We start from the raw sequence: 27,053 nt of genomic DNA, 5'->3' as shown, positions 1-27,053 counted from the left end.
TGCTGTCTCTTGACCAGGACTTATGCGAGTATTTTCGCGTCTACATTGAGCAGCGAAATGGGTCTGTATGATCCGCATTCCATTAGGTCTTTGTCTTTTTTGGGTGGTGGCTCGTGTTAGCGTGGGAGGCACGGTGCCCCTCACTGATGAATCTGCAAACATCTCCCACATGTGCGGGGCGAAGGCCGGTGTGAATTTTTCGTAAACGTCTGCCGGGAACCCATCGGGTCCCGGCACCTTCCCCATCTGGAACTGATGCTCTCCATGACTCTCCCAGACCTATTGGTGCTTCCAACTCCCTCTGTCTATTGTCCCCATGACTGGCCTTCCAGTCCGTCGAAGACCTGTTTCATCCCCGCGTTCCCGTCGGGGGGGGGGGGGGGGCGTTGCTCAGAGGTGTACAGTCCCCAGTGAAAGGCCTCAAATGCTTGGCTGACCGTTTTTTGTTTCGGCTACCAGTCCGCTTCTGCTGTCTTTACCTGGACTAATTCCCTTGTGGCCGCCTGCTTTCTCAGCTGGTGAGCCAGCAGGGGGGCCAGTCTTCTCTCCGTGCTCATAAAGAGGTGCCCCGTGCCTGGCTGAGTTGGTACACTACTTTCCTGCTGGATAACAGGTTAGAATCCATTTGAGCTTTTTCCTCTTTGCCAAAAGCTCTACCGTCGGGGCATCGGAGTGTCTTCTGTCACCCTCCAAGATGGAGTCGATTAGTTGTTGCCTGGCCGCCCTCTCTCTCCTGTCTCTACGAGCCTTGTAGGCAATAATTTCTCCCCTTATTACACTTTCAGTGCCTCCCAGAACGTGGAAGGTGAGACTTCCCCATTCCAGTTGTTCATAACATACGCGCCAAGGCCTGTGATGTTTTCTGGCAGAAGACCTTGTCGGCCAAGAACATAGGACATACAGTGCAGAAGGAGGCCATTCAGCCTATCGAGTCTGCACCGACCCACTTAAGCCCTCACTTCCACCCTATCCCCCTATCCCAATAACCCCTCCTAACCCTTTTGGACACTAAGGGGCAATTTATCATGGCCAATCCACCTAACCTGCACATCTTTGGACTGTGTGAGGAAACCGGAGCACCTGGAGGAAACCCATGCAGACACGGGGAGAACGTGCAGACTCCACACAGACAGTGACTCAGCAGGGAATCGAACCTGGGACCCTGGCGCTGTGAAGCCACAGTGCTATCCACTATGCTACCGTGCTGCCCTAAAGTCGTGTCCAACCTCCACGTTGGGCATTGGGCACAGCCTGTCTACAAGCGCACATCCATGCAATGTGGAGCAAGGCCGGAGATTACGATCGCGGATTACTCCGCTCTGACCATTTCTGGAAGCACCTTTTTCGTTTTCCCCAATACAAAAAAAGTCGATGTGGGTGTGGACCCTGTGTTCTGGTGAGAAGAACAAAAACTCCTCACCTGGGTGCATGTCCACTGCCCCCATCTGCTGCACCAGAGTTCCCAGTTCCCCAGTCAAGCCTTCTGTTTTCCCCTTCTGGGGTTTGATCTGTCCGTCAGTGGGTCCTGTACATAGTTAAAGCTCCCCCACCCCAATGAACATATCTATGGCGGGGATTTGTGCCATGGTCTTCTTTATAAATTCTGTGTCGTCCTAATTGGGCACGCACACGTTGACCAGGACTACCGATGCTCTGTCTAGGCACTGCTGACCATGACATACCGCGCCCCCCTTGGTCCGTAACCGTCTTTGTCGGTGTCAACACCTGTTTATTAAAATTGCTACCCCCCTTCCCCCTCCCCGCCCCCACCCAGCCCTTGTACTGCAGCTGGAATGGTAGGTGTGTCCCACCCAGCCCTTCCTGACCCGCAATCGGGTCTTCTCCCTCAGGTGTGACTTTTGGAGGAAGACTATGTCGGCCTTCAGACTTTTTAGTGGCGAAGATTCTGGATCTTTTCACTGGGGCGTTAAGTCCCCTAACGTTCCAGGTGACTATCCTGGTGTGGGGGTTTCTGTCACCCCACCCTTCCTGCAGGATCAATCATACTTACCTGGTGGGGGGCAGGACAGTGGCGCTATGGTTTAGCCCTGCAGCCACACGGCGCTGAGGTCCCAGGTTCCACCCTGGCTCTGGGTCACTGTCCGTGTGGAGTTTGCACATTCTCCCCGTGTTTGCCCCTGGTGGGTGTCCTCTAGGGACGAAGGGTCCTGGCTCACTTGTCGACGGCACATGCACAGCCGTGCCGCCCTGTTCCATGTGCTCACCTTGAGACACGGCCTCATCCGAGGCGTGGAATACTGGCCACCATCCCCACTCCATGGGACAGATCTGGGTTGGCACTCAGTGCCCCCTCCTCGCTCGATGCCCATAGGGCCCCGCGTTCACCTTGGCACTGAGGGGCAGCTGGTTGGAGCTCCGGCTGCCCCTGCACCATCTGGCTCTGCCAGCCCAGCAGCTCCCCAATGTTTACACCAAGGTGCTGACGCCCTCAGCGATGCTCCTTCATGATTGGGCCATGCTCTGCAATGGCGCCTCGGCAATGCCCACCTGAGAACGGGGCATGCCCCTCATCACCTCATCAAGGTCAGCCTGGTACTGGGTGACATCTCCAGCGAGGCAGACATTCTGCCGAGACCCTCAGCCGTGGCCCTCACTGACTGCGCCACGCCATGGACACCTTCACTCAAGCTGCCGACATCGTGCACCAGTTTCTCCAGTGCTGGCATCGGTGCCACTCATTGCCGGCAACATCTCCTGTGCCTGTAGCCTCTGGGACTCCTCCAATCAGCGATGGACCAGCTGTGGTGTAGCTGACATCTCCTTCTGATAGTCCTGCCTGCACCCTAACAGCTCCGGGTAACCCTGTATCAGAGGCTCAGCATCAGGCTGGGACCCAGCTGGGTCCTGGGGTCCAGCAGACCTCCGACTGCTGTCGCACCTGGGGGTTCCTGCCTCCACCTGATGTGCATCATCAGCAGTGTGGTGCTCACCAGATTGTGGCCCAGAAGCCTGTCCACTAAAGTTTCCCACCGAGGTGTGTGTATCTGCGCTGGCAGAGGGTAGGGATGGCAGCTGTAATACATCGATTGTGTCTTCCTCGGAGCTCTCCTCCAAGGTGTTCTCCTGGGAGGCTGGGGAGGGGGCTACCCAGGATGGGCTGGTGCCGTCGGCTGGAGGACCTGCGGGAGAATGGACATGTGGTCAGTGGGAGTGATAGTCAGTCAGTAAGGCAATAACAACTCACATTTGGCAGGTCCTCCGGGTGGAGCCCGGTGGTTCCTCACCTCCGCGGAATCCTCCAGCCTCCGCGTTGGTGACCGCTCTGTCCTCGGCCACCCCTGTAACATCCAGAGCCCATTCCTTGAAGGTGGTGAGGATCCGTATGTCTGCCACCTCTCCGCCAGGCTGGGCGCTCTCCTGGTGATTGTGCGAGACCCTCCCATGCAGAGACACCGAGGGCATCATTAATGGGTGGTTCACAGTGGTGGGAGGGTGTGTGTGAAGGATAGGCAAGGAGGGGGGAGGTTGAAGAGAGGATTGGGGGCTGCTTGGTGAGTTGTTGGGGTGGATGCTTATGTGTGGGCAGAAAGGTCTCGGGGTGGGGGAAGGGGGGGGTGGCATTGGTGTCAACTCACCCGTGCTGTCCGGTTAGGTTGTTCACCTTCTTATGGCACTGGAGGCCAACCCTCCTGGTCCCACTCCCGAGCTTACGGCCACTGCCACCTCATCCCAGGCAGCCTTGCTCCAGGACCCTTGAGGGAACAGGACATCCCTCCTGACCTCAACCGCATCGAGGAGCTTCCCTGAGTCTGCAACCCGAATCCTGGGGCGGGACTCCTTGGCACATTGTTGCGAGCTGACTGGGGTTGACTATGCAAGTGCTGCTCGACCTTGTTAGTTGGGGGCTGGCGAGCGTAGTCCTGGCGAATCAGCTGGCGAACCTTTATTTGCGGTGAGAAGCTCGTAGGGCCTCGTTAAGTGGACCAATTAACGTTGGATAGTGTTGCCGGCCTCGCTGGGTTGAGCGCCGGGAACCTCGTTGCAGTTCTTGCTCGCTACCACACTTGGAAATTTTTCTGGAGAATCGTGCCCTCGGTGTCTGTTTCTGAGTGAATACATAACTCTGACAAATACACGTATGCTTGTCAGGGCATGAGAGAGTGTGCTTGTTTCTGTTATTGCTGCATGCATGTGTGTTTGACATGTGCTTGATAGTGTGCGTTTGTACTTGTTTGATATTTACAGCTGTGTCCTGGAGAAATCTCTCCTCAAGTACTGAGGATAATCTACAATAGTCCAGATATGAACCATGTGATGTTTCTGGCCCAGCACAATATCAAGTGACTCATTTGATCACAGCCGTGGGTGGGACATATATTCGATTTGATGCCCAATGTTAATTATATTTTGGTTACTCTTGCAAAACAGCTGTTGTGCTTTGGAGGGCCACTGAACCAATAATGTGCCGTTTGCTAATTTTGTTGCTGTTTCTGCTGTATAATTTCTATATCCCTTATAGGTGCCCATTATTCTATATATAAACCATCTGAATTCCTCGATTAGATTCCAGTCTGTAATTCACTCCCGGGTACCATTATTCTATATATGTTCGACCAGATCCCAGTCTGTAACTCATCCGTTATATCTATTATTCTGCATTAAAAGGCGCTTTACTATAATTAACCCTCTGGATAATGAACAGGATTGCCCTTGGGCAACTCCTTGGAAGGGTAATTGTGATTTGATTCATTGTGGTAAGGGCGCACTACATCCTTTTAGTGTAATAACACTCTTGACTTGGCTTCCTATATGGCTGACTATCTCTTCCCTGTCGTGCAAAGATATCACAGTCCAGTTTAGGAGCTCCTTTTGCACTCTAACTGTGCACACTTCTCACACCTGCACCCATTATATTTTAAGCTATGATAGAGACAAGAATGTTTTGCTTATTTTTAAATATGAAATGCGCTGTTACTATATGAAGGAGTTTACTGGTAGTGGACCACAATCATTTCCGGTAATTTCTTATGACTTGAGGCTGACTGCTTACTTGCTCGTTGCAGTGTGGCCTCCTCTGCTATGTGATCTCTAAGGATACAGCCATTACTATCTCTCTAACCAACGTCTAATATACATGAAGCTCTACAGTCTTCCAATAATGATCTCAATGCACTTTGGTCCTTGCTTGTTTTGTGGAAAGTGCTTCTTGTGTCCATTCCCTGACCATATTAATTATCACAAAGAGGTTCAGTTCATTGATTTATATTGCTGGAACCATATTCATGACCAGTTAAAAGCCGGTTGTGGTCAGGTCGAGCAAAAAGAGCCAGAAAGTCGCCTATTTTATTGGTCTTTTCTATTTTGTGGAGATTGTCCTGGATGTTTTGTCAGCTGACTCCCCACCTCCAACTGCCCCTCCCCTCAGCTGATTGGTCACCCAGCATGTCCATCCTCGTGGTGCCCCACTTTCCTGTGGCCAACTGAGAAAAAAACAGACCCTCTTTGCCTGACTGGATGATTCTTGACTGTCAGTCAAATAGCCTCTGTTCCATCTCCAATATTTTTCAAACAAAGGATTAAAATTAAGTTGGTGGCACAGTGGTTAGCACTGCTGCCTCATAGACCAGGTACGATTCCGGCCTTGGGTCACTGGCTGTGTGGAGTTTTCACGTTCTCCCCATGTCTGCGTGGACTTCCTGTGGGTGCTCCGGTTTCCCGCCACAGTCCAATAATAATAATAATAATCACTAATTGTCACACATAGGTTTCAATGAAGTTACTGTGAAAAGCCCCTAGTCGCCACATTCCGGCACCTGTTCGGGGAGGCCGGTATGGTAATGGTATGGAAAGGGGAGTGGGGGGGTGTATAAAGGAAACATGTTATATTATGGTTTGCAGGTGTTTTTTTGTAACCTAACCTTGTACGAGTTTGGAATACAATATATGTTTGTTTTAAATGAGAGCTCAGTATCAAGGAAGCACATTCCGCATTCCATAATCTCTACGCACATCAAGCTCGCTGTTGATGCACATGATAGCACAAAGTTATTGGGGTCAAGGAGTATCTACTTGGAGTTGTTTACAATTGTGGGTTGTTGGTTGTTTCTGTTGTTGACTTTGGCCTGGAAACTAGTCAGGGGCCTGAAGTAAGGCTCCAAGGATCAATGGGAATTGGTGTTGTGTGTTTGTACCTGTGGGTGGTGGGCAGGAGGGGGTGAGAATACATTACTGCAGACTCAAGCACATGAGCTGCCTAATAGAACCATAGACTTCCGACAATGCAGAAGGAGGCCATTCAGCCCATCGAATCTGCACCGACCCTCTGAAAGAGCACTCTATCTAGGCCCACTGCCACGCCCAGTCCCTGTAACCCCACCCATCTGTACATCTTTGGACAGGAAGGGACAATTTAGCACGGCTGATCCACCTAACCTACACATCTTTGGGCTGAGGAAACCGAAGCATCCGGAGAAAATCCACGCGAACCAAAGATTTTTTTTTTCATGATAGTATCCAAATTTTGTTCCAGTTAAGGAGCAATTTAGTGTGGCCAATTCGCCTACCCTGCACATCTTTGGTTTGTGGGGGTGAGACCCACGCAGACATGGGGAGAATGTGCAAACTACACAAGAACCAAAGATTTGTTAACCAAAGGTTGAGCTCTCCAAGAAAGGGAAGCATTTCCCGGAGAATTGTGCAATCCTAAAGTAACCCATTAAATTAATTTATGGGATGTGGGTGTCGCTGGCTAGGCCAGCACATATTGCCACCCCTAAATTATTTTACACACAGATCACACAGCTAACATGGAGCAAATCTAGGATGTATGGGCAGATGGTAGGCCAATCATGCTTCCACACAGCATTAATACCAATGCAGCATGGCACTACGGAACAGCTCAGATGAATGATTTGACAACCTAGGGCCAGTAATCGGCCCGCAGGAGTGACCCTCCTTCATTTCAGTGGCCTCCAATATTGAAATCGGGGTTGTTCACTAACCATGACCCCATGAATAAGATTAAATACATTTAATACACATGGAATATTTCGTAACAAGTTATTGAAAATGTTTAATCATTTATATATTTATAGAACTATCATCAACTTCAACTTCAAATGGTAAAAACAAAAGAAATATTTACACTTTGGACAGAGTGAGTGCACGGCACTCAGCACACCCCTCATTTCACTGGCCCTTGCTTTATGTGTGTCAAACCAGTCGGGACAAAATACACGGATGGAAATCAGTGAAATGTGGCAACCCTGCACGTGGGCAACGGTCAACAGAATAGCTTGTGGACTGCACTCAGAGTGGGCCCCAAGAGGCCCCCTGGTCTGCAGGTTGCCCAGGGCCGGGTAGTGCCTATTTTGGTGTTTAGAATTGTGTGGCTAAATCTGGTGGCACAGAATACATTCCGACTCGTAAGGATACCAGTGTCACAAACCTATGCGGAATCCAGTGCTTGACTGGATTCCAATCCTTACATTGTCTCCAGTTGACTGTTCCCAGGTTTTCCATTAATACTTAACTTATTCCTGAAGGAGGAAGAAATCCCGGAACTGGAGATTGACATTGATGAACTGCTAGACATCTCGGATGAAGACCAGCGTTCCAAACTCCAGGTAACCGCTGCGGCTGGATGCCCGCTTTAATATTGATAACAATCGAGTTTCAATCCAATTCTGTCATTCCATCTGTTTCATCCATTCTGTGCAGGGAGTTTCTGCACCGAGAACCCAATTAAGAGATTGTGCTTGTATCATAACCACATTAAGGAGTCTTCGATTCCATTCATGTGAATCTCCTCCTCGATGATCCCATTGATGAGATACTGTGACCGCATTGCAGATCAAGGACTGAATTTTCAGGGCCATATGCGGGTGATGATGGGTGGGGTAGATGGGGACCTGAAAATACCAACACTGTCCTGCTAAAATGGAGGAGGATTTTAAAAGATGGGACATGTTACCGCTCTCACTGGCGGGTAGAGTGCAATCGGTCAAAATGGTGGTCCTTCCGAGGTTTTTGTTTGTGTTTCAGTGCCTTCCCATCGTGATCACTAAGGCCTTTTTTAAGAGAGTAGGCAGGAGTATTATGGGGTTTGTGTGGGCGAATAAGACCCCGAGGGTAAGGAGAGGGTTCCTGGAACGCAGTAGGGACCGAGGAGGGTTGGCGCTGCCAAACCTGGGGAGCTACTACTGGGCAGCAAATGTGTCGATGATCCGCAAGTGGGTTATGGAGGGAGAGGGGGCAGCATGGAAGAGGATGGAGATGGCATCCTGCAAAGGAACGAGTCTGGGGGCGTTGGTGACGGCACCGCTGCCGCTCTCGCCGACAAAGTATACCACGAGCCCGGTGGTGGCGGCAACGCTAAGGATCTGGGGCCAGTGGAGACGGCATCGGGGTGCAATGGGAGCATCGGTGTGGTCCCCGATCAGGGGTAACCATCGGTTTGCCCCGGAAAAGATGGACGGGGGGTTCCAGAGCTGGCATCGGGCAGGGATCAGAAGAATGGGGGACCTGTTCATTGACGGAACGTTTGCGAGCCTAGGGGCACTGGAGGAGAAGTTTGAGTTACCCCCGGGAAATGCCTTTAGATATATGCAGGTGAGGGCTTTTGTGAGGCGACAGGTGAGGGAATTCCCGTTGCTCCCGGCACAAGAAATTCAAGACAGGGTGATCTCGGGCGCATGGGTCGGGGAGGGCAAGGTGTCGGTAATACACCAGGAGATGAAAGAAGAGGGGGAAGCGCTGGTGGAAGAGTTGAAGGGTAAATGGGAGGAGGAACTGGGGGAGGAGATTGAGGAAGGTCTGTGGGCTGATGCCCTGGGTAGGGTTAATTCCTCCTCCTCGTGTGCCAGGCTCAGCCTGATACAATTTAAGGTGGTTCACAGAGCTCACTTGACGGGGGCGAGGTTGAGCAGGTTCTTTGGGTAGAGGACAGATGTGGAAGGTGCTCAGGGAGCCCGGCGAACCATGTCCATATGTTTTGGTCATGCCCGGCACTGGAGGGGTTCTGGAGAGGAATGGCGGGAGCAATATCTCAGGTGGTGAAAGTCCGGGTCAAGCCAAGCTGGGGGGTAGCAATATTCGGAGTAGCGGACGAACCGGGAGTGCAGGAGGCGAAAGAGGCCGGTATCCTGGCCTTTGCGTCCCTAGTAGCCCGGCGAAGGATCTTGCTAATGTGGAAGGAGGCGAAGCCCCCCAGCGTGGAGGCCTGGATAAATGATATGGCTGGGTTCATAAAGTTGGAGAGGATTAAGTTCGCCTTGAGAGGGTCTGCGCAGGGGTTCTACAGGCGGTGGCAACCGTTCCTAGACTATCTCACGGAGCGTTAGAGGATGGTCGGTCAGCAGCAGCAGCAACCTGGGGGGGGGGGGAGCTGCCTGGGGGGGTGAATGAGCAAGAGATAACCTGAAGAGTCGGGGAAAGTGGCACATACGGGAGAGAGCCAGTGTACAAAGCTATGTAAATATACTATTTTGCCATGCATATATCTTGCTCCGCGGGATTTCTCGTTTTTTTTTTTTGTTACGGGTGGGGGGGGGGGGGGGTGGTTATTGTTTGTAAGGGAGAAAAATTGTGTTAAAAACTTTAATAAATATATATTTTTTAAATCAACATCAACTGGAATCTCCTGATGTGATTGGGGGGACATGCAGGCAATCAACTGCCTGGTGATAAGTGCCTAGCGCAGGTTGGGTGGGTGATGGGGGGGGCAGGCAGTGCTTCAGGCAGACCTACAGGCACCACAGCCAGCCTGGGCTGGGAGGTATAGCCATTGACAAATCTGTAGAGGGATCGCTCAGCCCTATCCGCACAGTGGTAGTCGAAGCTACATTTTCAGTGTGTTTTTAATTAAAGATGGATGGGAGGACACCTTCCTGTCGAGGAACCCTCCAGGTAAATTACTTTTTCCTGCAAGAGGGTACTCTTCTGAAGCTGGAGGACCTCTGATTGCCCCTCCAGCTTCGGGAGCCTGTCTGTCACCCTTCACTGGACAGGGAATGCCAATTAAGGAACTTTAATCAGCTTTCCCCCACCCTCCTCCACTGGAGGCAGGTTTCTGACCTGAAAACAAACCTGGCCCTTGTTTGCCTGGCTCTGTGATGAAAATTTAGCCCAGAGTCTTACTGGCATCAGGCCCAGTTCCAAATTTGGATCCACCCGACTCCCTTCTTGGATTCAGCGGCGTACTTGTTCCAGTGAGGGGTATATTAATTTTACAATAATTGAATCACACAGCCCATTATTGAACCGCCCCTCAACGAGAGCGAGCTGGAACACGATGTGCATGTCTTAAATTTCTCTCTTCGCAAACCTGAGAGTAATTGAAGAGACAAAGCCAGACACCAATTAATGAGCTGCTTTATTTCTCAATAAGATGAAGGAACAGTTCTGTAATTAAGACTTGGGCTCATTTAATTTGCATCGAACAGAACCTTTGCTCAATGATACAAAGATAAATAGATAAGAGCAGGTGATATTTCACCATATCGGGATTTACCCTGTTGTCTCTTATTTCCTGTTAAAACGTGCTGGTGTCCCACACAAAGGGAACTGACAAGCATTTTATTTTGATATTGCAATGGTTCTTGGCAGCTTGGCCCAGCTAAGCTGCGAGAAAGAAAGTGGGCTACAGTAACGATGAGTGGCACTGAACGTGACCTGATCTTTTTAATTTATCTTTACTCTTGTCTGTGCTTTAAACTGGCCATTTTGTTTTGTTTTTCTCACAGGAAATGCTACACGAATGTTGTAAACCTACAGATGTAAGTGAAATCTTCTACTCAGTGACCTCTCTCTCCCTCTTAATGACTTCATTTATAGGAACAGCAAAATGGAGCATGGGTGATTCAGACTGACTGGATGGTTCAGTGTGTTTTTAAAAAAATTCATTGTGGCCGTTATAGGCTAGAACAGCATTTATTGCCCATCCCTAGTTACGTTTGAACTGGGTGGGTGCTAGGCCATTCCAGAAGGCATTTACGAGTCAATCACATCGCTGTGGGTCTGGAGTCACATTTTGGCCAGACTGTGGAAGGATGACAGATTTCCTTCCCCACAGAACATTATCAGTGTGTCTGGGATAAGGGGCAGGGGGGGTGGGGGGGGATTCAGTGTGTCTGGGACTAGGGGGGGGAGGGGGTTCAGTGTGACTTATTTAGTCCTTAATGCCACCATTAACACTCTCTTTGTTCTCTGTCCATGACATCTTTGTAGATATTGGTTGAGTGGCTGGTGATAAGAGAGTGGGATAATGGTTAACTACTCTAATTGGCAAGTGGTGTGTCACAGTGGATGTGACAAGTGGTGTGCCACAGGGATCTGTATTGGGGCCTCAATTATTCACACTATTCATTAATGACTTGAATGATGGCATAGAAAGTATACCCAAATTTGCTGATGATACAAAGTTTGTGACATTGGAGACAGCCTAGATGATAGCATAAAATTGCAAGGAGATATTGGCAGACTAGGTGAATGGGCAAAATTATGGCAGATGGAATTTAATGTAAGCAAGTGTGAGGTTAAAGCTATTACTGCGGATGCTGGAATCTGAAACAAAAACAGAAAATACTGGACAATCTCAGCAGGTCCGACAGCATCTGTGGAGATAGAAAGGAGCTGACGCTTCTAGTCTGGATGACTCTTTGTCAAAGAATAGTGTCAAAGAAAAGGAAAAAAGGATAGAACTGGGTGCTTTCTAAATGGAAAGACATTAGGTACAATGAATGTCCAAAGAGACTTGGGGGTTCAGATGCATAGATCCTTAAAATGCCAGGAACAAGTGCAGAAAATAATCAAAAAAGCTAATGGAATGCTGGCCTTTATATCTAGAGAATTGAAGTATAAAGACTGAGGGGTTATGCTGCAGCTATACAAAATTCTGGTTAGACCCCACTTGGAGTGCTGTGAGCAGGGTTACAAAAATGATACCTGGACTACTAAGTTACGAGGAACGATTACACAAATTAGGCCTGTATTCACTCGAATTTAGGAGGTTAAGGGGTAATCTGATCGAAGTATTAATATATCAACAGGGAAAGACAGGGTAGATAAAGATTATCTATTTCCTCTGGTTGAAGATTCTAAAACTAGGGGGCAGAGTCTAAAAATTAGGGTTAGACCAGTTCAAGAGAGAAATTAGGAAGAACCACTTCACTCAAAAGGCGGTGGAGGTTTGGAACTCTCTCCCACAAACAGCAGTTGAAGCTAGAACAGTTGTTCATTTTAAATCTGAGATAGATAGAATTTTGTTGAGCAAAGATATTATGGATGTGGGCCAAAGACAGGTATGTGCAGTTAGGTCACAGATCAACCATGATGTAATTTAATGGCGAGACAGGTCAAGGGGCTGAATGGCCTACTCCTGTTCCTTAGCTCCGACCTATCCCTGACCTTCTATTCTGTCCCCCCTCCTCCACCCCCCTCTTCAGCTATATAACCCATCAGACCCAGAATGGACTGCATGACTCCCACACAGGTTGTTTAAGTGCCAGTACTCAGACCCCTCTCAGTACAGCGACCTCCATCCCTCCCTGAAGAGTACAAAAAAAGACAATCTCTCCCTGCACCTGATGAGAGTAAATCCCTACCTTCCTTCGGAGTATAGCAAACACCATCCCTCCAGCGGTCTGAGCAAAGAAAACTCCATCTCACTTCCCCCCCCTCCCTTGGAGTAGAGCACGCCACATTCCATCAGGATTCCTCCAAATTCCTTGTCGCTCCAAGTTTGGCCTCTTGCGTATCCCTATTTTCCATCTTCAACAAGGCTCAAAGGCAACAACCTACATTTGTATAGCGCCTAAACATGGCAAAATGTCCAGCGGCACTTCACAGCAGAATTATAAAACACTTGACCCCCGAGGTAATATTGGAGCAGGTGACAACAAAGAGGTACTTCTTCAGGAAAACCTTATGGAGGTAGAGAGGTGGGGGGATTAGCGAGGAGATTTTAGAGAATTTGAATTGGAAGCAGTCACCAATGTACTAGAGGCAGGAATCCCCAATAGGACTGGGACAAGGAATGTTCCAACCATCCCCAAAAGAAAAAGGCAGGCATTGCTAGGACCCAAGCAGGTACCTAGAACCAACATAAGGAAGTGATCAAGTGGAGTTGAAGTAAAAGTTATTAGATGTGATCCTGGACTCTGGACTCACGTAAAATTATAAACCTGATTTTTATTGTTGTCTTACCCTGTACTCCTTTCTTTCCCTTAGTTCTCTTTTATTGTACGAGTGCAACAAGGGGCATGTGTTGTGAAAACCCTTTCTGTGTTTTGCGCGTGTGTAAAATAAACCAATCTTTGTGGCCGGGATTCTCCGGCCATTCGCTGGCAGCGGGATTCTCTGGTTCGCCGGCAGCGCATCCCCACCGGCGGGAGTAGAGAATCTCACCACCGGCGTGGGGGTGGGACTGGGCCATCATATTCACTTGCCAACATCCTGAGAGAAACCAAATTGAACCTCCCTCACAAAGAGGGAGTTAAACTGAGGGCTATGTTTCTCCAGGGAAGGAGTTGCGCTCAGGGCTGTATTCATCCATTCGCTTTTCTCACCTAGTGGTTCACTAAGGCAGACTTTAATCTGTGTCCACAGCCAGTAATTCCTGGAACACATCACTCGTCTGTCACCAGAAGCTTATAGTATAGGAGCACCACTCCACATCAAGTGTGACTGACCAGGAGTCTCTCCTGTTCTTACCACCAACCATTGGCGTGTTTGGAACGATTTACAGGTTGACATATTCAACCTTGAGTGACCACTCCGTGAACGTACCTTAATTGTCCATCAAGTCCTGGGGTGGGACTTGAACCCAGAGCTTCTGGCTCAGAGGCAGTGACTCTATCCACTGCATCACAAGACCTCCTGAGGGCTGTTTACAGGTAGTGTTACCATGAGGTGATGTTAGTTGGGGATTTAAAGGGAGTAGGAATGCCCTTGTTAGGGAGCCTTAATTAACATGTGTCAGAGATTAGCAATGAAGCTTTGCATAAGAGGGAGCTAACTGAGGGAGTTCAGGGATGCGGCAAAGACTTACTGAAGGGGAGACCATGACGAGCTCAAATGTAACACTGATCAATAAGTGTTAATCTTCACTGGCAAATTTCCAATGGGGTTAATCTCTGACCGGTCGCCTCCTCCAATTATCCTGGAATCATTCAAGACTAACCTGTGGTAAAATTTTACAGCACCATAGGACTACAACAAAGGCTCATGGAGGTAAATGCTTCACTGGTTAGAACTTTCAGTGTGTCAGGGACTGGGGGTGGGGTGGGGGAGGGTGGTGGTCACTGTGTCTGGGACTTGGGGAGGTTGGAGCGGGAGGGGCGGGGGAGGACGGGGAGGTGAGGGGTGGGGGGAGAGAAGGATAGGGGCCAGGTCGGTGCGTCTGGAACTGGAGGGAGGGGGAAGGTCGATGTGTCTGGGACTGGAGTGGGGGGAGGTTGGTGGGTCTGGGACTGGAGTGGGGGGAGGTCGGTACGTCTGGCACTGGAGTGGGGGGAGGTTGGTGCGTCTGGAACTGGAGGGAGGAGGGATGTCGGTGCGTCTGGAACTGGAGGGAGGGGGGATGTTGATGCACCTGGACTTGAGGGGGGAGGTCGGTGCGTCTGGGACTGGAGTGGGGGGAGGTTGGTGGGTCTGGGACTGGAGTGGGGGGAGGTCGGTACGTCTGGCACTGGAGTGGGGGGAGGTTGGTGCGTCTGGAACTGGAGGGAGGGGGAAGGTCGGTGTGTCTGGGACTGGAGTGGGGGGAGGTTGGTGGGTCTGGGACTGGAGTGGGGGGAGGTCGGTACGTCTGGCACTGGAGTGGGGGGAGGTTGGTGCGTCTGGAACTGGAGGGAGGAGGGATGTCGGTGCGTCTGGAACTGGAGGGAGGGGGGATGTTGATGCACCTGGACTTGAGGGGGGAGGTCGGTGCGTCTGGGACAGGAGGGAGGTCGGTGCGTCTGGGACTGGAGGAAGGAGGGAGGTCGGTGTGTCTGGGACTGGAGTGGGGGGAGGTTGGTGCGTCTTGGACTGGAGTGGGGGAAGGTCGGTGTGTCTGGAACTGGAGGGAGGGGGATGTTGATGCATCTAGGACTGGAGTGGGGGGTGGTCGGTGCGTCTGGGACTGGAGTGGGGGGAGGTCGGTGCATCTGGGACTGGAGTGGGGGGAGGTCAGTGCGCCTGGGACTGGAGGGTGGTGCGTCTGGGACTGGAGGATGGGGAGGTCGGTGCGACTGGGTCTGGAGGATGGGGGAGGTCGGTGCGCCTGGGACTGGAGAGAGGGGGCAGGAGGTCAGTGCGTCAGGACTGGAGGGTGGGGGAGGTCAGTGCATCTGGGACTATAGGGGGGAGGTCGGTGCGTCTGGAACTGTGGGGGGAGGTTGGTGCGTCTGGGACTGGGGTGGGAAGGTCGGTGCGACTGGGACTCGGGGGGGGGGGGGGGGGGGGGAGGGCGGGGAGTGTTGGGTGTGGAGGGCGGTGCGTCTGGGACTGGAGGGGGGGTGGAAGTCGGTTCACCTGAGTCTGGAGGGGGCGGGGGAGGTTGGTGTGTCTGGGACTGGAGGGGGGTGGAGGTTGGTGCGTCTGGGTCTGAAGGGGGCGGGGGATGTTGGTGCGTCTGGGACTGGAGGGGGCAGGGGAGGTTGGTGCGTCTGGGACTGGAGGGGGCAGGGGAGGTTGGTGCGTCTGAGATTGGAGGGGGTGGGGGAGGTTGGTGCGTCTGAGATTGGAGGGGGCAGGGGAGGTTGGTGTGTCTGGGACTGGAGGGGGTGGGGGAGGTTGGTGCTCTTAGATTGGAGAGGGCGGGGGAGGTTGGGGTGTCTTAGACTTGAGGGGGAGGGAGAGGTTGGTGCGTCTGGGACTGGAGGGGTTGTGGAGATCGATGTGTCAGGGTCAGGAGGCGCGTGGGCGGAGCACGGTGCGTCTGGGTCTGGAGGTGGGGGAGGCCGTTGTGTCTTTGACTGAGGGTGAGGAGGAAAGGTGGGTTAGGTCAGTGTGTCTGGGACTGGGCAGTTTGGTGATCGACAGGAATTTTGCCAAGGTCATTCGAGTGCAATTATGATGTCTTTTGTCTGCTGGCTGCAGAAGCTCTAAGCAAAATGTATCTGCGCACTCCTGATGTAGTGTTTATTAATCGGCCTGTGATCCAGAGAAGGTGAGTTCAAATCTCACCGTAGGAGTTTGAAAATTGCTGATATCAGTAGAAGCTGTCACAGCATCATAAAAGTTCAGTGGGGTCAGTAGGAAACCTGTTGTCCTTGCCTGGTATGGGCCTATACCTGACTCAAGTCCCTCACCAACATGGTTGACTCTTAGATGCTCTCTGAAGTGAACGGGGCAAAACCGTCAGTTTTATCAAACCATTTGATTTTAGAATGTTCATCACCATTTTCTCAAGGATGACCACGGGTGGGCAAGAACTGGCGCCTGGCAATCGGTCTCAGTGGCAATGGGGCCTACAACACAAACCATCCCTAATTTAGCAGAGAGAGCTGCACAGTGGCTCCACAGCTCCAAGATCCTAGGTTCGATTCCCGGCTTGGGTCACTGCCTATGCGGAGTCTGCACGTTCTCCTCGTGTCTGAGTGTGTTTCCTCCGAGTGCTCCGATTTCCTACCACAGTCCAAAGATGTGCAGGTTACATTGATTGGCCATGATAAATTGCCCTTGGTGTCCAGAAAGATTAGGAAGGGTTATGGGAATAGGGTATAAGTGTGGGCTTAAGTGGGGTGGTCTTTTCAAGGGTCGATGCAGACTCGATGGGCCAAATGGCCTCCTTCTGCACTGTAAATTCTATGTTCTATGATTGGAAATCTCACGCAAAGAAGTGAAGTTTCCTGAGGTGATGGCTCCAAAATCAGAAATTTGTGCATCTGAGCCACCAATCCTAGAGACCTGAGTACACCATAGATGCTGACAAGTTCAGTGCATAATTTACAGGCCCCTTGAACAATACTTCCAAAGTGGGGCATAGTTTAAACCATGAAAGAATGAGGGCTTGTGAGAAGGGCACAACGGTAATCATGGGTGATTTTAATATGCACATTGACTGGACTAATAAAATTGGCAAGGTAGCCTTGAGGAAGATTTCATAAGAGTGTATGAGGGATTGTTTTTTAGAGCAATATGTTATGGAGCCAACAAGGGAGCAGGCTATTTTAGAATTTGTATTATGAAACAAAGAAGGGTTGATAAATAGTCTAGTCATTAAGGATCCTCTTGGAAGGAGTGATCACAGCATTGTAGAATTTCAAGTTCAGATTGAGCAAAAGAAGACCGAGTGCCATACTATAGTTTTAGCGTTGGGCAGAAGGAATTATATAGACCCGAGGAAAGCGTCGGCCCATGTATACAGGGCAGAAATAATTGAAGGTAGGACAGTTGAAGAACAATGGCGGATGTTCAGGGAGATATTAAATGCCTCGCAATTGGGCAGCACGGTGGTGCAGTGGTTAGCATTGTTGCCTCACGGCATCGAGGTCCCAGGTTCAATCCCGGCTCTGGGTCACTGTCCGTGTGGAGTTTGCACATTCTCCCCATGTTTGCGTGGGTTTCGCCCCCACAACCCAAAGATGTGCAGGGTAGGTGGATTGGACACGCTAAATTGCCCCTTAATTGGAGAAAATGAATTGGGTACTCAAAATTTTTTTTTTTTTAAATACCTCTCAATTCAAGTATATTTCTGAGAGGAAGAGGAATTGAAAAGGGAGAAAAATGTTCCATGGTTAAACATGGAAGTAAAGGAGGATATAAAGACAAAAGCTAGGGCATATCATACTGCAAAAGGTGGTAGTAAGCTGGAGGATTGAGAGAACTTTAAGGTTCAGCAAAAGGCTGCGAAAAATAAAATCAAAAGAGTTAAGAGGAACTATGAAAGGAAACTAGCAGAAAACATAAACACTTATACCAAGAGCTTCTATAAGTAAATACGGAGGAAGAGGATAGCTAAAGTAAATGTTGGCCCTTTAGAAGACGATACTGGCGAGGTAATTATGGGGAACACAGATGGCAGAAGCACTGAACCAATATTTTGCCTCTGTCTTCACGGTAGAAGATAATAAAAAGTTTCCAAAAAATACAGTTAATGCATCGGAATTTGGTGCAATAGCCATCACTAGGGAGACGGTATTGAATAAACAAATGGGATTAAAAGCGGATAAGTCTCCGAGTCCTGCTGGCCTGCACCCTGGGGTATTAAGGGTGATAGCAGCAGAGAGAGTGGATACGTTAGTTATGATATTTCAGAATTCCCTGGATTCTGGAAGGGTCCCGGTGGATTGGAAACATGCTAATGTGACCCCCCTATTCAAAAAGGGAGAGGCAAAAAGTAAGAAATTATGACCGATTAGCTTGGCCTCTGTGGTGGGGAAGTTGCTGGAATCAATCATTAAGGAGGAGATGATTGAACATTTGGAAAGACAAAGCTCAATCCACCAGTGTCAGCATGGTTTTATGAAGGGTAAGTCATTCTTGACAAACTTGCTTGAATTGTTTGAGGATCTAACCTGTAAGGTGGATAAGGGGGGACCTGTGGATGTGGTATATCTAGACTTCCAAAAGTTGTTTGACAATGTGCTGCATAAAAGACTGATCCAGAAGTTGGGATTGCAGGGGTTTGGGGGTAGAGTACTAGATTGGATTGAGGATTGGCTGACTGACAGAAAGCGGTCGGGATAAATGGGTCCTTCTCTGGTTGGTGAACTGTTACTAGCGGGGTGCCACAGGGGTCAGTCCTCGGACCTCAACTGTTCACTAGATATATGATCTGCAAGCAGGGACAGAGTGCAGCATAGCAAAATTTGCGGATGATGCTAAAATAGGTGGGAAAGCAGGTAGTGAAGAGGAGGTACAGATTTTACAGACAGATATAGATATGCTAGGAGATTGGGCCAAGATTTGGCAGATGGAGTTTAATGCAGATAAGTGTGATGTTATCCGTTTTGGCAGAAAAAAATAGAAAGGCAAATTATTATCTAAATGGAAAGCAGATTCAAAATGCATCTGGGCAGAGGGATCTGGGTGTCTTTGTTCATGAATCACAGAATGTCGGTATGCAGATACAGTAATGTAATTAAAGGGCAGATGAAATGTTAGCATTTATTGGAAAGGACTTGTTGCAATTGTATAGGGTGTTGGTGAGACCACATCTGGAGTATTGTGTCCAGTTTTGGTCTCCTTATTTGAGGAGGGATGTGGTGGCATGGAGGCAGTTCAGAGGAGATTCACCAGATTGATTCCGGGGATGAAAGGGTTGACGTATGAGAGATTAAACCGTTTGGGCTTATAGAAGGATGAGAGGGGATCTGATTGAGGTATATAAGATACTAAAAAGGATTGATTAAGTAAATGTAGACCAAATGTTCCCCCTTCTGGGGCAATCTGGAACGAGAGGTCACAGATATTTGTTGAGAGGCAGTAGAATTATAACTGAGATGAGGAGGAACTACTTCTCGCTGAGGGTGGTGGGTTTGTGGAACTCGCTGCCCCATAGTGCGGTGTAATCTGAATCATTAAATGGTTTCAAGAAGGAGAAATATATATTTCTGGTTTAAAAAAACAGGTTAAAGGAATATAGGGTCTAGGCAAGGAAGTGGATTTGAGGCCAGGAAGAGATCAGCCATGATCTGATTGAATGGCAGTGCATGCTCGAAGGGCTGAATTGCCTACTTCTCCTACTTCCTATGTTCCAATGCAGTACTGAGAGAATGCTACACTTTTGCAGATGCCATCTTTCAGATCAGATGTTAAGCCAAAGCCGTGTCTGTCCATGAGGTAGGCAAAGTATTCCGAGGCACCATGTGACGACCTGGGGAGTCCTCGGCAATATTTATCCCTCAACCAAAAGTAAACAATCTGGTCATTTATCTCTGCTGCTGGTGGGAAGTTGTATGCAAATTGGTTACGGGATTTCCGACATTACGACAGTGACTGGATTTCATGGCTGGGATTCTCCGACCCCGCGCGGAGTTGAGAATCGGCGGGGGGCGCGAGAATCACGCCACGCCGCTCCAACAACGGGCCGCCGATTCTCCGGCGACTGGAGAATCAGCGCCAATCGCGCCCGTGGGATCACTGCTGCGCCAGTTGGGGGCCATTGAAAGCAGCCCCCGCGGCGATTCTCCGCGCCTCGATGGGCCGTGTGCCCGCCGAGTTCGGCCGAGTCCCGCCGGCATGGGTTACGTATGGTCCTACCCGGCAGGACCTCAGAGTTCTGGCCGCGATCGGGGCCTACTGATCGGCGGGCGGTCTAATTTCGTGGGGGGCCTATGTTCCTCCGCGCCGTGCCCCTGTCGCGCTCCGCCATATTGCCCGGGGGCCGGCGCGGAGACGGCAACCCACACGCATGCGCGGACCCGCGCCGGCTGTGGCGTGCATGTGAGGACCTGCTCCGGCTGAGGGGTGCATGTGCGGACCCCACTCCGGCGCCGTACTAGCCCCATAGGAAGGGGTGAATGCCTGGGCCTGGAGGCCCTTTGACGTCAGAGTCGCTCGCGCCGCTTTTGACGGTGGCGTCAGAACTTGGCCGCGGGATCGGAGAATCCCGGCCCATATGTATGTAACCCGTCGTGTAGGTGCTCCGGGATTCCCTGAGGCTGAGAAAGTTGCTAAATAAATCCAAGCCTTTATTTCTTTAAGCCCATATTGTTAGCATTGGGGGACTGATTAGCTTAGATGGATAGCGTCCAGGGCAGAATAATGTCAACAGCATGGGTTCAATGCCTGTATGGGCTGTGGTAGTTCAAGGTGGCCTGTCTCCTTACCTTGCCCCACACTTGATGTGGAGTGCTGCCCCTCAAGCTAAATCATCAATTATCTTTCTCTTTCTAATGGAGAGAGGGGTCAGTGGTGGTCCTTCGTGGACAATGGCTAATTACTGAGCTACCTATTGTTGGGACAGAGTTAAAGAGACCTGTTGTGTATCCTGCATCTGGTCGGGAGTGATATTCTCCTCCCAACACTATAATTTCACCCTTGTCAATTCAGCTTGACTCTCAACACTCCTGATGGTAACATTATTAGTTGGTGGGAAGTTATACTGCTGGTTTCACGTTTCTCTGCATCCAGGAGATGACAGCTTTTATAAGAAACAGATAAAAGTATTAATAGATTATCAAAGTCGAGGGGTTACATTACGTGTGTATGAGACCTTGATTATACCATACTTGGGATTCCGTGTACAGCTCTGGTCTTCATATCGTAAAAAGAATATTGAGGTAACAGGGAAGATGGAAAAAAGATGGACAAGTATAACGTCAGGAGGGTTCAACTAATGGGAACCACACAACAGGATGGTCTCTTCTTTTCTAGAAAAGGCTGTGGATTGAAGTCTTTAAGATTATGAAAGAGTTTGATATGGTCGATACTTCTACTTGTGGGGAGTCCAAAACCGGGGGCCATCAGATAGGCACTAAAAAAAGTCCAAAAAGGCATTCAGGAGAAACCTCTTCCCTCAGAGCTCCACTGGATACCACATGGATTGGTTGAGGCGAATGGCATGGATGCTTTTAAGAGGGAGTTCAATAAACATGAGGAAAAAAGGAGTTGGAGGGTATGTTGATGTGAAGGAAGGTGGGAGGGAGTTTGTATTGAGCCAAATGGCCTGGTTCTGTGCTGTAAATGCTGTGTACAAAACAATGCCTTCGGACGCAGTGCAATGTGTGAAGCTAAAATGGCACAAGGTTGCCCCCTGGAGGCAACCTGTTGCCAATCGTTAAAATGCAAAACCAAGGCAACCCAGGAAACCTCAGTGCACGTTTTTGCATCAGTGTGAGGCCAAAATGTATAACATAAGTAGTCCTGTTGCCGAAATATAGAACGGTTACCAAGATCAAAGAATATCAGCACACTAAAATAAAAGCAAAATACTGCAGATATCAAGAATAAAAACAGAAAATGTTGGAAAAACTCAGCAAGTCTGTCAACATCTGTGGTGACAGACAGAAACCGAGTTAGGATAGTCTAATATTCTTCAGGGTCACATTGGACTGGAAATTTAATTTTTACTTCTCTTGCCAGCACTTTCTGTTGTTAACTTCAGTGCACGTCTTTGGATCGATGTGAGGCCAAAACATGTAACGTAACAATAGTATAAAAGTGTAACGTAATCTGTAGAATCCCAACAATGCAGAAGGAGGCCATTCGTAATGTAATATAAAATAATATAATGTAACAATCCTGCTGTAGAAATATAGAAAGGCTAAGGACCAAAGAATGTGATGCTTGCAGGAAGTTCGCCCTCCCTTCCCGCTGGGATCTTTCGGCCCTGCCTATGGTGGCACCCTAGCGACGGAGATGCGGGCATCCAAAAGCCTGTCGACATTGATCCCGCTGTTGGCCAATGGTGGACCACCTCTGCCGAAAAAAGTATGGCCCTCAGGGTGGGTGGCAGGGGAGGGTGGGGATTCCCCCTCTCACTTTCACTCTCTCTCATGTCTCTGTGCCTTTCTCTCTCAAATATCAATCTAAATCTGACAACACAATAGAATATAGGACTATGCTAACTCTGTTTCTGTCTGTCACCACAGACGTTGATAGATCTGACAACACAAATACCCGTCTTCACTTTCCCGATAGTACCCTGTAGGCCTCTGTTTAAAAGAGTTATAAATCAGACCTGTCTCTTCACCTTCCACATTCTGGGTGAGTACCCCCTGTGTGCAGACTTTCACGATCATAATAAACCGCAACCTACATTTACACGGCATCTTTAATGAGGTAAAACATGCCAAGGTACTTTGCAGGGACACAATGGGCAGAATTTTACACTCCGGTGCATTTGTAGGCAAGGGGCAGGGGTTTGAGTATAAAATTCCTTGGGTAGGCTTCCCGTTCAGATCACATCCACCCCAACCTCTCTGCAATTTTACGCTGGGGTGGGTGCGGCCTCCGACAGGCTGCCCACCCTTACCCCAATTGAGACCCGACGTAGCCAGTCATTATTTCCGTCAGCAGCCCCCTTTTAACTTTGGGCACCCAACCCCCCCTCCCGCCCCTCTCCACCCTGAGACCAGCAAAATATACTTTATTCATGGACTCCGGGGGACTGCTTGCAGACACAGTCCTGTCCACTGCAGCTTCTGGCACAGCCGGTACTAGAGAGCCAGCTCACTAAGGTGGGAACTCCTCCCGGGTGAGGGCCAGAATCCCTGCTTGCAACCAATTAACAGTCGGTTTGAGTCTGAAATCGCCGTAGGGCTATGTTCCCCGCCAACTCTTCGAATGGCGGAAAGGAAAATCCTGCCGCCTTAAAAATCCTGGCCCATCAGACAAAGGCTGAGAGTGTGCCAAAAGAAAAGGGACATTGAGAATTGTAGCTAAAAGCTTGGGCAATGAGATGGGTGGACAATGAGATGGGCTTTAAAGAGGGTCTTAAAGGATAAAAGAGAGGTGGAGTTGAGGAACGGAATTCCACGGCTTAGCCAATGGAGGAGTGAAGGGATGGTCAAGAGGTCAGGATTGCAGCAATCCAGACATTGCAATAATTTGTGGGGATGGAGGAGTTTGCGGAGAATAGGAGGGGCACAGCCGGGGAAGGATAAGAAAATAAGTGAGAATTTTAAAATCAAGATGTTGTTTGTGGGTGTCAACATAGGGTCAGCGAGTGCAGGGGGCACGGAGAAAAAAGGGCATGCCGTGAATTAGAGTCTGGGCAGCAGAGATTTAGAGGAGATTGACTTTACATAGCAGAGAATTAAGGTTCATTTATTCTTGCCTGTCACTTTGCTGTGCCCTCTTGTCCACCTCCCTCCAACTACTTTGCTGCAGTAGAAACATTGGCACTTCCCACTGAGGAGGAAAGCTCTGAGAATTTTTTTCCTTTGTTTACCCCGTCCTGGTCTAGGATTTTATTAACGAGCTGCTCATCAGAATAAAGGGCCTTCGGAAAATGACAGTCTCGCAGAAGAAATGACACGGAGTAAACACCACCAGTGGAACGGAGTCGTAGAGGCTGAGCAGAGCACGTGGTCAGGCAAGGATTGCCCTCCCCTTGTTTTGGTCAAAAAAGGGACCAATCGCAGGACTGAAATAGCTGTCAGGCTGTGGGTCAAATTCGCGGATTTTTAAAAAGAAAACAGACAGCGAAACAGATATGTCTGTGGTTATTTATGGATTTTTTTTTTGTTTAAATGTTAATAAAATGTGACATGTAAGTGTAATTTCTGCTCTGCTGTTTAGCCCAAGTCAGCTTTGAACCTCTGGGTCATCTACACCTTTCTAAACGCGGGCCTCTTGCTTGAGTCAAAAGGTCACAGGTTCACGTCCTACTCCCAGGGATTTCCACAGACAATCCAGGCCACCGCTCCCAGTGCAACATTGGGGGAGTGCTGTCAAAGGTGCCATCTTTCGGGTGAAATATTATACGAAGGCGCGGTCTACACACACAAAAATGGATGTTGAAAGATCCCATGGCACTATTTCGGGAGTTATTCCTGATGCCCTCGTCAATGTTTATCCCCCCAATCCAACAACTTTTTTAAAAAAATTACTTGGTTGTTATTAAAGTAATAATGTTGGTGGGTGCTTCCCACGTAAATTAGCTGCTGTGTCTCCCGCATTATAACCGTGACTACATGTCAAAAATGCTTCATTCGCTTTGGGATGTCCTACGGTCATGAAAGGCATGAGAGAAATGCGTGATTGTTCATTATGTAAATGATGAGTGAAACCCAAAGCTACATGAAGGATGAATGTAGAAAATTCTAGAACAGGGAGATCTGAGAGGCCGACTAAATGAAATGGAGATCGCATAAGAAGGCAGTGAGCATGTGTCAGCTCGAGAGAATTGCCACAGGGTTGTTCCCCCTCCCAATGCTGCAGTGAATAAATCAAAGGTCCCACTGGATATAGGACTGAATTGGGATTCCTGTAGTTGCGGGAGCGGATCTGATCTGGGATTCCTTGAGGACAGGTGGGCACATACATACATAGTCAGCCAAGATTTCTCCTCTTGATCACTACCCAGTACCCAACAGACTACAGTTCCCCCAAACCCACCGTCCACCAGTCCCAATTCCTGACTCAGCAGAATGTCCCGCTCCTGGGACAAGTGCACATCTAAATACTTAAATTTTATGATGGTCTGTGCCTCCAGTACTCTTTCAGGCAGCGAGTTCCAAACTCCCACCAACCTCCAGGTAGAAAGTTGTTCCTCACATCCCCTCTAAACCCGCTGCCCCTTACCTTAAATATATGCCCCCTGGCCATTGACTCCTCCACCAAGGTGAAAAGTTTCTTCCTGTCAACTCTATATGCCCCTCATAATTTTATACATCTTCATCATGTCCCCTCTCCGTCTCCTCTGCTCCAAGGAAAACAATCCAAGTCTATCCAGTATCTCTTCATAACTAACACTCTCCTTCCCAGAAAATCTCCTCTGCACCATTTCCAGGGCTTTCACTTCCCTCCTATAATGTGGATTCCAGAGCTGCACACAATACTCTAGCTGTGGCTCAACTAACATTTTATACAGTTCCAGCATAACCTCCCTGCTCTTAAACTCTATGCCTCGGCTAATAAAAGCAAGTATACCATATGCCTTCTTAACCACTGTATCCACCTGCTCTGCTACCTTAAGGGATGGGTGTACATGCACGCCAAGATCCCTCTGATCCTCGAAGTGTCCCAGGGCCTTTGCTTTGTTTGTCCTGCCCAAGTGCATCATCTCACACTTATCCAAATTGAATTCCATTTGCCACTGATCAGCCCAGCCCATGTATATCCTCCTGTAATAGAATGCTATCCCCCTCACTATTTACCACCCCACCAATTTTCATCCGCAAACTTACTGATCAACCCTCCTACATTCATATCTCAATCATTTCTATAAACCACAAACAGCAAGGCCCCAACACTGATCCCTGCGGGACCCCACTGGACACAGGCTTCCAGCCAGAAAAACACCCCTCAATCATCAGCCTCTGCTTCCAGCCATTCAGCCAATTTTGGATCCAATTTGCCAAATTTCCTTAAATCCCATGGATACATGTGCAGCACGGTGGCGCAGTGGTTAGCATTGCTGCCTCACGGGGCCGAGGTCCCAGGTTCGATCCCGGCTCTGAGTCACTGTCCGTGTGGTGTTTGCACATTCTCCCCGTGTCTGTGTGGGTTTCGCCCCCACAACCCAAAGATGTGCAGGCTAGGTGGATTGGCCACGCTAAATTGCCCCATAACTGGAAAAAATGAATTGGGGGTAAATTTATTTTTTACAAATCCCATGGAGACCTTCGCTATCAGTCTCCCATGTGGGGCCTTATCAAAAGCCTTGCTGAAGTCCAAGTAGACTATGTCAAATGCATTTCTCTCACCTACCCTTCTGGTCACATCTTTGAAAAATTCAATCAAGTTGGTCAGACATGACCTCCCCTTAACAATCATGCTAATTGTTCTTGATTAATCCCTGACTCTCCAAATGCAGATTAATTCTGACTCTCGGAATTGCCTCCAACAGTTTCCCCACCACTGAGGTTAGACTGACTGGCTTAACCATTCCTCCCTTCTTGAATAATGGTACCACATTGGCTATCGCCCGGTCCTCTGGCACCTCTCCTGTGGCCAAAGAGGAATTGAAAATTATTGCCAGTGCCCCTGCTATTTCTTCCCTTGCCTCACTCAGCAGTCCTAGGGGAGTCAAGGACATAATCTAACTGGTTAGAGTTAAGAACCAGTACAGGCACCATTACACAATTAAGTGTATTCTATAGACCATGAACTACTGGGGAAGATATAGAGCAGAATTTTTCAAACTGTGGGTCGCGACCCATAGGTGGGTCACAGACCACTCTGTCGTGGTGTTCCCGATCACAGAAGAAGCTGCGACCGGCTTTTAAATTGAGAATGAAGGCCACTACCAGCTTTTGAATAGAACAGTGCAGTCACAGGGCAGCATGGTGGTGCAGTGGGTTAGCCTCACGGCGCCGAGGTCGCAGGTCCGATCCCGGCTCTGGGTCACTGTCCATGTGGAGTTTGCACATTCTCCCTGTGCTTGCGTGTGCTTCGCCCCCACAACCCAAAAGATGTGCAGGGTAGGTGGATTGGCCATGCTAAATTGCCCCTTAATTGGAAAAAAATAAATCGGGCATTCTAAATTTAAAACAAAA

General features: G+C 49.3%; 1 protein-coding gene across 1 annotated transcript in view; it reads left to right on the top strand.

Annotated features, from left to right (window-relative positions):
• The window catches only part of ppp1r14d (protein phosphatase 1 regulatory inhibitor subunit 14D), a 53,233-nt gene extending 29,120 nt beyond the window's left edge, over positions 1 to 24,113 (top strand). Inside the window, exons 2-4 of the mRNA XM_072486137.1 lie at positions 7,506 to 7,586; positions 10,704 to 10,736; positions 23,798 to 24,113. Of these exons, the coding sequence (XP_072342238.1) occupies positions 7,506 to 7,586; positions 10,704 to 10,736; positions 23,798 to 23,866 (183 nt within the window). The 3' untranslated portion in view covers positions 23,867 to 24,113. The remainder of the gene's footprint in view (positions 1 to 7,505; positions 7,587 to 10,703; positions 10,737 to 23,797) is intronic.
• Positions 24,114 to 27,053: the final 2,940 nt, after the last annotated feature.

Source organism: Scyliorhinus torazame, chromosome 2 (assembly GCF_047496885.1).
Source record: "Scyliorhinus torazame isolate Kashiwa2021f chromosome 2, sScyTor2.1, whole genome shotgun sequence".
In the NCBI taxonomy this organism is placed as follows: domain Eukaryota; kingdom Metazoa; phylum Chordata; class Chondrichthyes; order Carcharhiniformes; family Scyliorhinidae; genus Scyliorhinus; species Scyliorhinus torazame.
The sequence above is the reverse complement of the archived record's forward strand: the minus strand, read 5'-3'. Positions and strand labels throughout refer to the sequence as shown.